General features: G+C 43.3%; 2 protein-coding genes across 3 annotated transcripts; both read right to left on the minus strand.

Annotated features, from left to right (window-relative positions):
- Positions 1-523: 523 nt before the first annotated feature.
- LOC102300882 (ctenidin-1) lies at positions 524-2,594 on the minus strand. 2 transcript variants are annotated; one of them, XM_042228867.1, is made up of 3 exons: positions 2,466-2,594; positions 1,076-1,261; positions 524-744 (listed from the first exon to the last, which is right to left on the minus strand). In XM_042228867.1, exons 1-3 carry the CDS (start codon positions 2,530-2,532, stop codon positions 710-712), a joined length of 288 nt encoding a protein of 95 aa, XP_042084801.1. In that variant the 5' UTR covers positions 2,533-2,594; the 3' UTR covers positions 524-709. The 2 variants fall into 2 exon arrangements, with proteins under 2 accessions (XP_042084801.1, XP_005943060.1); XM_005942998.3 differs by having other exon boundaries at positions 1,067-1,261.
- A 5,577-nt stretch (positions 2,595-8,171) lies between these two features.
- Positions 8,172-10,034, minus strand: LOC102300564 (glycine-rich cell wall structural protein 1). Its single transcript, XM_005942997.3, has 3 exons — positions 9,902-10,034; positions 9,130-9,369; positions 8,172-8,456 (listed from the first exon to the last, which is right to left on the minus strand). Exons 1-3 carry the CDS (start codon positions 9,936-9,938, stop codon positions 8,422-8,424), a joined length of 312 nt encoding a protein of 103 aa, XP_005943059.1. The 5' UTR covers positions 9,939-10,034; the 3' UTR covers positions 8,172-8,421.
- Positions 10,035-12,585: the final 2,551 nt, after the last annotated feature.

The following is a 12,585-nucleotide window of genomic DNA, read 5'->3' on the forward strand; positions in this document are numbered from 1 at the left end:
GTTTCTGAACATTAAACTTGTTGCTGCCTTTCATAGTGTGTAACTTGAAGGCCCTGAGTACTCTGAGTACTTTCTCCCACACTGGAAACACTGGGAGGATCACATTATTTGAACATTACCCAATAAGACTGATTCAGCACAGACAGTTATATTAACTTTCCTAGCAGTCCTTCACAAACAGGGAACAGTCTGTCTATTCTCTCCATCTGTCAGCTGCTGCTGGCTCTTCCTCCTCCTCTTCCTCACACACTGCTGAGTTTGTCCTGGTGGATCATCAGGGCTGCAAAGCCTCACAGATGATGTGCAGCAGTGGGTCCCTCAGTCTGTACACCTGAGCCATCCTTCAAATCCGGGGAAATGAAGGACGCATTTATCGGCCGCATTTGGAGCAGCCTTCGTCATGTCGCTGTGACGTAATCGGCCTACAGATGCGGCCTCAGGAGGATGCAGACCCTGATTTGGGACACTGCTTAAATCTGACTAAACAAATAAAGCAGGAAGTAATGCACACTGGTGACAAAGCTCTTTTAATTGTGCCTGTTTATTAAGGCAGGACAAACAATGATAATAATCATAAAACAATCAGACGGAAGAATTTGAATTTTCTGCTGAACATGAAGTGAAAGAAGATAAAACACAGCAAACATGATATGATGTAGTCATCTCAGGAGGCTGCAGGTGGAGGTTTGATGGGGCTGAAGGAGGTTTTCTATTTAAATAACCCGCCAACGACGTTCCCCAGACCTGAGAGAGAAACGAGAAATTAATATCAGACAAACACAGATGGAGCCGTCTCTGAAGCTGCAGTTCCTCCCACGTCCAGCAGAGGCAGCAGCGAGTCGGCTCCCACACACTGACCTCTGTGGATATTTTCCTCTTTCATAACACCTGTACAGGTTTGATTGTTTTGGATGATAACACGACAGGGTGCCATCAAATTCAAAATGAAATCACATCAAATTTAAATATTTGGTCTAAATCAGCTTTCTGCTTTCATCCTGCACGATGCCAAGTCACATGTAAACACAAAATGTTTAAAAATGCTGCTCCATTAGGCAGCGCTCACCTCCTCCACCTCCTCCACCTCCCTGACCCTCGTTTTTGTTTCCACCGTCGAATGACAGCACGTCATCGATGTTGAGACCTCCTCCTCCTCCTCCTTCCTTCTTCTTCTCACCCTCCTGGCCACCCTTCTGCCCCTTCTGCCCCTTCTGTGCGTATGCACTCATGCCCTTCTTCACTGCACCCTCCACCACCTTACCTGCACAACAAACAGCGTTTAGGCATCCTCACCTGAAGGGCTCTCACCATCACATTTATATGTACTGATTATTACTGCTTATTTCTACTTTCAGCGTGAGCTATTTCATCTGTACTTGGCCATCTGCAACCTGCCGACACAGCTCCACAGCCACAGATGGAAGAAAGGTCAGGGAAGGCAGAGGGAAGAAACAGGAGCCACGGCCGCTGAATGGTGAACCGTGTCTGTGCGTGTAGTGCTGCTAGTTTGTGGTGACCCTACTTTTGGAGACATGCTGAGCAGCTAGGTTGGAGCTGGCGGCCTCAGCTCGCTCTCTAAAGCTTCTGGCCTCACGTTAGCGTTGCTGTGGAAGGGTACGCGTGGACCAGTTTCCTCTTTTTGTGTCTGCAGTACCTGATGGGCGGTGTGGGCGTGCGTGACGTGGGCGTGTACCTGCTGTGCTTCGTGTCTGCTCCCTGAGCTTCAGCGGCTGAGTTTGCAGAACAGGCTGAACAACGATGGCCGAGTGCGATAATTACACTTACTTTGCATTGACGTTTCTATGACCACATGATTGATTGCACTGTAAACAAGGCTGCCCTCACCGACACGGCCGTGTGGAAATTCCTGTCAGTTTCACGCAGGAATGTGGACGGACAAACCGGCGAACTGTCGGTGTTGGTGTTTGCATCGATGTTGTTGCACACCTCGTCTTCTCAACAAAGTCCAAAAATTACGTTAAATATTTAATTTTTTTTTACTGCAGACTGAAAATGAAATGACTGCTCATTCATAAAGTCTGTGATTTAGTATCAGACAGTGTTATCGCTTCCTGGTTGCGAGTCTGAACTAAAGTGTGAGTGCTCAGTCAGCCGATCGCCACACAACATTTTATCCGTTTTTCTGTTTTTGCTTAAAGAGCAAAAGGATTTTAAAAAGCGTGGACAGTTTAGATAACCACAGAAAAAGTAAGATAATCATAATCATGATAATAGAATGAAACATCAAAATAAACAGAGGTCGTAAGTTTACATTTCTAATGAAGAGATTCAACTCAACTGTTATGACCTAATTAAAAATCTTTCATTTTAGCTTCATACTTTGAACCTTTTGAAGGAAACTCTCTGAGGTTTGAAGCTGTTGCAGACAGCAGAATAAAAACTCTTCTCTTCTTTGAAATAATATTTAAAGCTGATGAAATCTGAGAGATTTTCCTCAAACTCACCGGCTTGCTGTCCCAAAGCACGCGCAATCCCATCATTTCCCCCGGGTTTGCCACCGAAGTCTGCCATGACTGCTGCCGCCCGGAGTGTGTTTGTGGATGCTGAAGCATCTGTCTTATACAGGAGGGTGCGCTCGTCCCCTCAGGTGACGGGATACGAGCGCCCCTCCCGCCCTGCTGAGGTGAGGCTGCCGCACAGGGCTGACCTGTCACACAGGTTTGAGGCCAGGCGGCAGCATCATTTATCTATTATATTATGTGTACAGTGTCAGCTCACGACAACTGCTGTTGTGGTTGGTTACTTCAGACTTTTAATAAAAGACCTGCTCAAACAGGAACGGTAATTTGAGAAGATGGCAGCACTGAGGTGAAATACACCTGTGATGGTGGGAGTCCAACAGGTGACGGAACAGTTTCCTCTAGATGAGAGACGAGTGCAAACCTCGCTCATAAATCATTTGTAGACTATGAATGTGAGCAAAACAGCATGAGTCAAGTCAAGTTGGCTTTATTGTCACTTCAACCATGTACAGTTAGTACACAGTGAATCGAAACAACGTTCCTCCAGGACCAAGGTGCTACATGCAACATAAATTAACAGAAAACACTAAACTAGCTAACTAAGAGGCCTAGTTAGCTGGCTAGCAGAGGCAAGACAGACTGGCCTAACATAAATGAACAAAAACTATCTAACTATCTAAGGAAGACTTTTTTTTGTTAACAGACAGCAAAGTGCACGTGCAAACAAGAGCAACAAAGTGACAGTGTGACAAAAAAACACAACGTAACATAATAATAAGGTTTTGTAGGTGAAATGCAGAGATCTGTTTGGGCTCTTCTGCCTGACAGGTGGCAGGTGTGCTCCCTGAGACCGAATGAGGAGTTAATATGCAGCTGAAGCTCCTCTATGGCTGACGCAGTCTGAGGGAGGAGCTCCGCTGCCCTGCAGGGTGGAGTTGATGAGCTTCAGGCTCATCCCAACGATGCTCCAGCCGACGAAACTTCGTAATGACTCAGTGTTTAACATGGCAGAGCTGAAGTGACTGAATCTTCATGTTTTGACAAATGTGAAGAGTCTCCTGCTCTGTGTGTGTGTGTGTGTGTGTGTGTGTGTGTGTGTGTGTGTGTGTGTGTGTGTGTGTGTGTTCTAAAAGCCCTGCATGAGTCACGCTGTATTATTTATGTTCATAATAAGCTTGTTGACAAAGAGCTTTTTCACAGGACTCCGGGGTTAATCAGGTCAACAGGACATCGTCACGTGGGTACCTGCAACATCCCAGGCCTCAGTTCATTGATGGAAACTCAAAGATTTATTTCAAAAGGTCAAACAACGAAAACAAAGAGACAACAAACAAGTGAAACAGAAGCTGTCCACATGTACACCGTGACCTCAGAGACCTACATTTATCTCGCAGTTTGTTGTTTGTTTCACTGGGACACAAACAACATGCTGGAAGCCAAACTGGGATCTTCTGCTGTTTGCAGGATTGCCTCACAGCTCTCGGGAATCGTTCAGCGTGTGAACGCAGCGAGGACTCAGTCACATCCTGGTGTTGGTTTGAACATCTAGAGACAGATGTGTGATCAGGGTAAACGTGCAGCCTGCCTCACGTTTTATAATCTGAAACCTTTTGGGGAGTAACGCAGTGTGAGTTCACTCGTCAGTTTCTGCGAAGCTCGTTGTTGTTTATTGACCTGTCAGACCGGTCGATTCACGCTCTTCTCTCGATGGAGGCGCCAAGGATAATCCGGTGTCTGATTGGCTGCAGAATCCAGGTGTTGCTCCGGGCAAGTGATTAACATTTATGGGTTTGACTGTAGCCGCCCTGCTGTCACTGAACGCCTCTCTTTGTTTGCTTCACAAACAAAAGTGGGTTAAGTAACCACGGAAACCAGGTGATTGGATAGAAATTGCTCCAGTCTTGATGTTGTTCTTGTTAAGAAGTCACAACATTTCAAGCTACTTTACAATTTTGCCAGACCCGTGATCTTTGTGATATCTGTAGTTTGTGTTCTACAAGATATTTAATTATATTCATATCACATCGCTGTAACCACCGGTGACGGGTCCGAACTTCCTGTTCCCTCTCTGTAAACATTATGGACAGATGCACAAACTTGTTTATTGCTGGATCGTTCAGGACATGCAGCCTTTTTGTTCGGTGGTGAATAAGAACGTTGTGAGCGTGCAGGAATATTATCAAAATGTTATATTAAAGCAACAGCTGCTGCTCGAGGGGTTGGTCAGTCGAGCACGTGGGGAAACATTTCTGCCTGACAGGTAGAACCATGGTTTCCACGTCTGCACCTGTTGTGGGTGCAGTGATTCAATAAGCTGCAGAGGTGTGCTGAGGGAGACCGTTCTCATTCCCAACGCGTAACATACCGATGATTTGTCATGTCCCGAGGTGTCCCACAGGAATACGAAAGCTGACCTTCCGTGTCCCTATGATACGTGCTGGATTCTGGAGAGAATCCAATAGAAAGACTGAGTTGGCTGTAAAGGAGGTCTGTAAGATGAGCAGTAGTCATCCTCCACCCTTATGCAGTCTTAATCCACGACTGATAGAAAACTCCAGGCCTTCCTTGAGCTGGTGATGAGACTGAGCAAAATAAAACCGGAAGAATCTAAAGAGCAGACGCAGAGAAGCTTCGTGGAACAGGTCTTTGACTGGCGTGTCTGTGTGCCACACAGCAGCTCAGAGCGTCCTCATGGAGGTGCTCCATCGTTCTGCTGAGGGACTTCAACACTTGTGTGGGCACAAGTGTGACCTGGACAGGTTTGAATGGGAGAAACGGCCCAGTGTGAACCCGAGTGGTGTTCTGTTATTGGACCTCTGTGCTAACCACACATTGAACACCGTGTTGAAGGATAAAGGTGTTCATATTTGCATGCGGCACCAGGATTTTGTAATCATACCATCGGATCTGCAGCTGTATGTTTTGGACACGTGGGTCAAGTCGCCACCTGGTGACGACTTGGTTGGGGCGATGGGAGAACAAACATACAGTGAGGGTGGGAATGTGTGGCTGAGGCCGCGAGATCTTCAACTGCTGCCTTGTTGTTGTCGGTGAGGCAGTGTGTCATCGTCAGGGGTCCTTGACAGGAGCATGGCGGACCTCTGACCTCCGTCTGTGACAGCGAGAGTACAAGTAGCGTTTAGTCAAACCGGTGATGATGGAGGGAAAATGGAAGTTCATTGGTTTACAGAAAGCTTTACTATATTCATGCATTTCAAATTCGCTCAGGAGATCTTACCAACATCTAAACGTAGAACCTTTCTGTAAAACACCGACACTGTCATGGTACAGAACGACTCCGTGTTATTAAAACTCATCGTTTAGTGTTTAGGTGCTCCTGTGTGCCTCCTCCTTGTCTCCACGCTCGTGTGTTTCCTGTCGTACTTTGGAGAGTTTCGCAGTTTTTTTTTCATCGAGGTCTTTTTATTGAAAGAGATTTTTATACAGTCACAACAACAAATAAACATACAAGCAGAGGGACACACTGCTCATAAACTGAAACCGTCCCATCTGCCAGAAGGAAAAGAAAGAAAAAACAAAAAAGGCAGAACGACTTATATAAACTTGACATGTACAGACACACTGTGGAGGAGGCAGCTATTGTCCATCTTTCCATTTGCCAATAAATGTCAGAAATGTTTGCCAGTTAGTGTGAAAGCTGGACGTGGATCCTTTGACGGAGCATCTCATCTTTTCCAGTTGAAGTTACTGCATAACATCTATGATCCACCGTGAACATGAAGGAGGCGAAGAGTCAGTGCTTTGAGTTTTGAGTCTCGTCTGATTAGTCTCAGCTGCCGTTTCCTCGTCTCCCTGTGTGTGTGCTTCCCTCTCTTCTCTGTCGGATCGTCTTCGTCGTCAGCCGTGTCCCCTCCTCCTCCTCCTCGATGTCTTTGCTCATGGTTGTAAGGTTTTTGTAATGTTTTCCATGTTCCTCGTGTTCTTTTGTTTAGCTGCTCCTGGTTTCAGCTTTGTTGTGTTTTTGTTGAGCCTCCGAATAAAGACTTGCTCTCAGTTTAAGCTCCGCCTACACCTCTGTTTGTCTGCGCTTGGTCCGCTCTCTCTCATCATCACATGGTCGGCCTCACACATATAAATATATTCTTGGAGCAAATGAAGTAGAGCACCTAAGAAACGAGACAGAAAGTGGAGCTTGGACTCTGTGGTTGTGGCTCACCAAGTATAAAAAACAATGATTTTGTCACGGATGCTGAAGGAACCAAGTGCAGGCACTGACGACTGGCGTCCTGTGAGTGAGCTTTATTTACAGGCTGGATGAAGTGCAAACAAAAGTAGAGAATGGTAGTGACATAAACTAAGAAAAACCTAAACTGGTAACGAGAAACATGCAACCTGAGACAAAGAACGAGAGAAAAGCTGAACGTTGGAGAGAATGACAGCAGGAGAAACACCAACACAGGCAGGACAACGAGAGGAACAGCTGGGAATGATCAGACAAAGGACGCAAAGCGGAATACACTGAAGAGGACTGCACTCAGAAAAATAAAGGTGTCAACTGGAACCAAAAGTTGTCCTTTAGACTGATGCCGTAGAAGAACCTTCAAAGGTTCCCAAAGAACCATCAAGAAATGGGTCGTTGGGGAACCTTTAATGGTTTTTGAAGAACCTTTTTAAAATGGTTCTTTACAGAAAATTTTTAAAGAAACTTGAATGGTTATTCAAAGAACCATTTTAAATCTTTCAAAATAAAATGCATCATAAATGGAATTGTCTTGACTAGGGTAAAATAAATACGAGCACAGCACAGACATGTTTTAATGGTTTATTGCCAGTTTGCAGTATACAAAAAGACAAAAAGACATTTTAACCCTCAGCACAACATCACTACTCATAAATGTCACATATTAGTGTTTTAAACAGTAATAAATAAAATTCTTTACTACACTATAAATAAAAACATAAATACTATATCTATAGATAACACAATTAATACATGTATTGGTTAATGAATAAAACGTCAAAAAGTGATAAAAACACAACAGAAATAGCAACAGCTTCATAACAGACCAATAAAATAACATTTTCATGTTTGCATGTTCAGTAAAAAACAACGTTTTTGATTAAAATGATCAATGAACTTCAGCGTTATGTGAGGTTAGTTTCATGTTGGACTCGTGGTCCTTTGTTAGTCCAGTTTAGGACCATGTCTCTGACGTTTGTATCATATCAAAACAAGCCCACACCTGCAGTTGTTTCAGTTTTTCACAGGTGTTTCCTGTTAGCTGGTCAACCTCACTCAGGTGGACATCCATATCAGCCAACCAAACGACAAGCTCCTCCCTTTGTGCTTCAAATCCCTCCCACTCTGAGACAAGGAGCTGAGAGAGAGAAAACAAGGTTCAGTTATAAAGAAGAGAGAAAGTGAAACCCTCCTCAGATGGTCTGACTCTATCTCACTTTGTACAAGCCTGCTATTAAAGTTTAGCATTTAATCGTGAAATAATTAACTGCTGGGTGCTGACATGTAAGAGAGCATTGCAGGAGTGACACAGGTGGGTATTGTATTAATGCATCACACATTTAATTCATTCTGTTTGTGTAATTATGTAACCTCCACCCCGTGCACCCCCTCTACATCCACACACTCAGCAGCATATTAGGAGTGATGTCTCTCCATGAACCCAGATTAAAAACACCTTCAAATGAATAAAACCACATCATCATCCGTGTTATTTGAACAAGTTTATTTCATTTTCACATAATTTTTTTTACCTTGTGTACATTTCAGAAGCACTTATTTTAAAGTATTCCCAATAAAAGATCTCTCATTCAGGATTTCCTTTAAACCAATGAACATATATGAATATACACATTTTCAGAGAAGCAGTTTCCCATCAGTTCGGTTGGACACTTTCATCTCAGGCGGCTGCAGACGGAGGTTTGAGGAGGCTGCAGGAGAATCTGGACCTCTGGCTTCCTACTTAAAGAGCCCCCCGAGAGCGTTCCCCATACCTGAGAGAAAAAGGATCCGATTAATAAAAGACACTGAATGTGAAAAGACATCAACAGCCGCGGGCCAAACGCTGCAGTTTCTCTAGTGTCCGGCAGGGGCAGCAGTGAGTCAGTCTCCATAGACTCCCATGTTAAAACTGCAGCAGAAACAAATGTTTACAGTCTGATACACAAACTGCTTGACTTTTGCTTGCGTGTGGAGGAAACCTCTACAGCTCTTATGTTGAGTGTAGGCAGACTGCTAAAGAATGTGTCAGGAGGAACTCAGAGGACGTTTTTATTGTTCACATGTTGAATTTTTTAACAGCTGGGATGCAACGATTTCATAAACCCACAGAAAACATGTTCAGCTGCTACCAAACTCAAAATGAGTCTTTAGTTAGTTTAAATGTTTGGCATGTTTCCTGTGGTCTATCGTTTATGAGGAAACTGCATTGTGCTGTCATTTATTAAGGTTTGTGATCCACTGCTGGTCATGAAGTGCAAATTAACCTGCACAACATAAGATCAGTTTTAAAGTTGTTTCACTTTAAAGTAAGAAAAGGATGCTGTTACAGATCCTGGCACAGCTGGGATCTTATCACATCCACATCATGTGACAGCTGTTGCTTTGCCGTAGCTGTGAGCTTCACAGTTACAGGAGGAAACGAAAAGGAAGTTAGACAGCGCTCACCTCCTCCTGCTCCTCCTTGATCCTCATTCTTGTTTCCACCGGCCAGTTTGAGGACGTCTCCCACGCCGAAGCCTCCTCCTCCTCCTCCTGCTCCTCCTTGATCCTCATTCTTGTTTCCACCGGCCAGTTTGAGGACGTCTCCCACGCCGAAGCTTCCTCCTCCTCCTTCCTTCTTCTGCTCACCCTCCTGCTGCTTGTTTCCACCCAAGGCCTTCTTCACGACACCTTCCACCACCTTACCTGCACAGTAATGATTTATTAGAGGACGTCCTCACTGATGTCATCTTTTTATCATCTTTCCTTTTCTTTTTGTATTTTTATAATTTTTGCTAAAACTGTTGAACTGATTCTGCTTTAAATGATTTAAATATGTTCATGTTTGAATGGAACCTGTTTTATTTAATAGCTCTGTAGTTTCTGTGTCTGATCATCTGTCTGACATTTTTCTCTCATCTTTGTTTTTAAACTTGATCCATGAGTAAAGTTATGCTCTTTGTCGTCATGGTTATCATTGAGCTGTGTGTATGAAACATGATGTCAAATATGATGCGAGTAAGTTTGACTCTACAAAAACGTCCCAACTTTCAAATGTTTGAAACACGATCTGATGATAAAAAGAAAAAAGTGCAGATTCTTTCATAACATATTAAAATCTTTGCCTTTAGCTTCTGATTGTGCATCTTTAGAAATAAACTGCCTGAGGTTTGAAGCTGTTGCAGACAGCAGAATAAAAACTCTTCTCTTTTTAAAATAACATTTAAACCAAACTCACCGGCTTGCTGTCCCGCAGTACGAGCAATCCCGTCCATGACTGCTGCTGTCTGGAGTGTGTCTGTGGATGCCGAAGCTTCGGTCTTATACACGCGGGTGCGCTCGTCCCCTCAGGTGATGCGGTACGAGAGCCGTTCCCGCCCTGCTGAGGAATCAGGTGTGGCTGCCACACAGGACCAATCATGTTGGTGTGAACCCAGGCGGCAGTTGAAGAGTGACGGTGAGGAGCTCCACATGTAAAAGTCACATCGCCTGCGGTCAGAGCTACGCCGATACTATGAGCATCACCTACTGGCTCTAAAAACAATGAGGGGTGTGTCTGCATATTTAAGTGACAATAACACACTTTATTATTAATGCTCATAATAAAAACCTGCTTTCGTAGAACTGCATCAGGACACAGCAGGAAGGACTGTGTGTGTGTGTGTGTGTGTGTGTGTGTGTGTGTGTGTGTGTGTGTTGCTCTCTGTCATGACACAAATGTGTCTTCTCTCTTTGGTTCCTGCTGGTTTGCTGTCACACGGCTGCTCGGTTCTCACACTGCTGTGTTGATGGAGGCAGCGATGAGGATCGGGTACGTGATTGGCTGCTGAATCCAGGTGTTGCTCTTAGCAGATGGTTTATGGGTTGGACTGCACCTGCCCAGCTGTTGTTGAACGCCTTTCCACATTAGTTTACAGTAACCATGGAAACCAGGTGACAGGACAAACTCACCTGCAGCCTTTTACGCGCAACATGTTCATGTTGATCTTATTATTATTTACAGGAGTCAACATAATGGAAGCAATTCAAGCAACATAATTTCACGTCTTCAGTAATATTTTTTTTTTTAAAATGAGATAAAAACAACATTTTTAAATTTGAAATATATAAATAAATATATAAATATATATTCATGTTAGTCCACATTTTGAGACTAAAACTCAAAATCTCAAACTAGCATAATAAGATAATACAATATAAAATCCAAAACATTTAACATTCCTGAAAACCCTCTGCTGTCTGATCATTTCCTGATAACATTTACATTTACAATAATTGATTACACAGCGGTGGAGAGTAGACTTTATCACAGTAGATGTCTTTCTGAAAGTGCTGTAACTAAGTTTAAGAATATAATCCACCCACTGTTATCATCTTCAATGCCCTGTACCAACACAGAGCAGAGCAGCTATCTGAACGCTGCTCCAACAGAGGTCGATTATCTTGTTAATAATTTCACCTCCTCACTACGTACGACTCTGGATACTGTAGCTCCTGTGAAAACTAAGGTCTCTAATCAGAAGTACCTGACTCCGTGGTATAATTCTCAAACACGTACCCTAAAGCAGATGACTCGTAATCTGGAGAGGAAATGGCGTGTCACAAATCTAGAGGATCATCATTTAGCCTGGAGAAATAGTTTGCTGCTTTATAAGAAAGCCCTCCGCAAAGCCAGAACATCTTACTATTCATCACTGATTGAAGAAAATAAGAACAACCCCAGGTTTCTCTTCAGCTCTGTAGCCAGGCTGACAAACAGTCAGAGCTCTGTTGAGCCAACCATCCCTTTAACGTTAACTAGTAATGACTTCATGAACTTCTTCACAAATAACATTTGAATTAGAGAAAAAAGTATCTGTGAGTGCATCTACATAAGAAGGGACAGTGTTTGCATCCCACCATCCACTGTAAGGACACAGATGTGAGCTCCCACGAGGTACCTGAACTGAAACTAGTTGAGGTTTAGTCCTTATACAGCACAGCAGAAACAAGTAGGCAACCTTTTCTGTGTCGTCTGGAAACATTTGGTCTATATTAACTTTTCTACGTGTGTTGTGTAGATCTTCACAGTGCAGCAAAAGTGGCCCAAGTATGGAGCCTTGTGGGACTCCTACAGAGGATTCAAGCTCAGCAGATCTTTGGTATACACTGTTATGATTAAATCCACATTAAATCATAACAGCTTCTTCAGAAAGATGAAAACGTGTGAGTTTCATAAACAGATTGTGACTGGCAGTATCAAATGGTTTTAGTCGTTTGCTGTTTTTCCTGCTATATGTTTCTTTATTGTTTAAACTCAGTTAATCTTGACTTTTAAAAATTAGCGAGGAGTTTCTTCAACTGCCACTTTGTGACAGAAACACCCATCAGCTGCTCTGCAGAGAAACAGGTTTCTCTTTCGTTAAGTGACAGTTTCACGCGATCATCAGCAAGAAGTAAAAATACTCGTGAGGAACGCCCTGCAGACTGGAACATACCGACACATCGCTGCACCTGAAAACATCCAGTAAATCTGGAACACAAAGCTTAATCAGGTCAGGAAACAAAGAGCAGACAATAAACTAACTGAAAATAGAACTGCATTCCCAAACACTGGGAACGTTCAGCAGCTCAGCAGCTCAGTCACATGATCGGGTCTGAAAAGAGGATCTCAGAGTTTTTCAGAAGTAAAGAAGAGCCGAGGTTCAGCAATCTGCAAAAACTCTACTGTGAAGACAATTTATAAAAATCACAGTTTTACAGAAGTTTATGTTCTGGGTCAAAACTCAAACTCAGAGTCCAAGAAAAGTGCAGATCAAAGCATCAGTTACAATTAAATTACTATTTGAAATTCAAATCAACACAATAATAAAAAAGATGATATAGATTCATAATTTAAAAAATGATGAAATAAAATTTCTAAACTGAAATCTGAAATCAGAA

This window comes from Haplochromis burtoni, unplaced genomic scaffold (assembly GCF_018398535.1).
Source record: "Haplochromis burtoni strain Fernald_Lab_line unplaced genomic scaffold, NCSU_Asbu1 Contig_359, whole genome shotgun sequence".
Classification (NCBI taxonomy): domain Eukaryota; kingdom Metazoa; phylum Chordata; class Actinopteri; order Cichliformes; family Cichlidae; genus Haplochromis; species Haplochromis burtoni.

What these genes read in the sequence shown, in the direction of transcription:
- LOC102300564 (XM_005942997.3), bottom strand. Translation starts at nt 9,938, where the DNA reads ATGGACGGGATTGCTCGTACTGCGGGACAGCAAGCCG. An exon ending in TACTGCGGGACAGCAAGCCG is followed by an intron (nt 9,370 to 9,901) that starts GTGAGTTTGGTT and finishes ATTACTGTGCAG; the next exon opens with GTAAGGTGGTGGAAGGTGTC. An exon ending in TCAAGGAGGAGCAGGAGGAG is followed by an intron (nt 8,457 to 9,129) that starts GTGAGCGCTGTC and finishes TTTTTCTCTCAG; the next exon opens with GTATGGGGAACGCTCTCGGG.
- LOC102300882 (XM_005942998.3), bottom strand. Translation starts at nt 2,532, where the DNA reads ATGGCAGACTTCGGTGGCAAACCCGGGGGAAATGATGGGATTGCGCGT. An exon ending in TGCTTTGGGACAGCAAGCCG is followed by an intron (nt 1,262 to 2,465) that starts GTGAGTTTGAGG and finishes TTTGTTGTGCAG; the next exon opens with GTAAGGTGGTGGAGGGTGCA. An exon ending in AGGTGGAGGAGGTGGAGGAG is followed by an intron (nt 745 to 1,066) that starts GTGAGCGCTGCC and finishes TTTCTCTCTCAG; the next exon opens with GTCTGGGGAACGTCGTTGGC.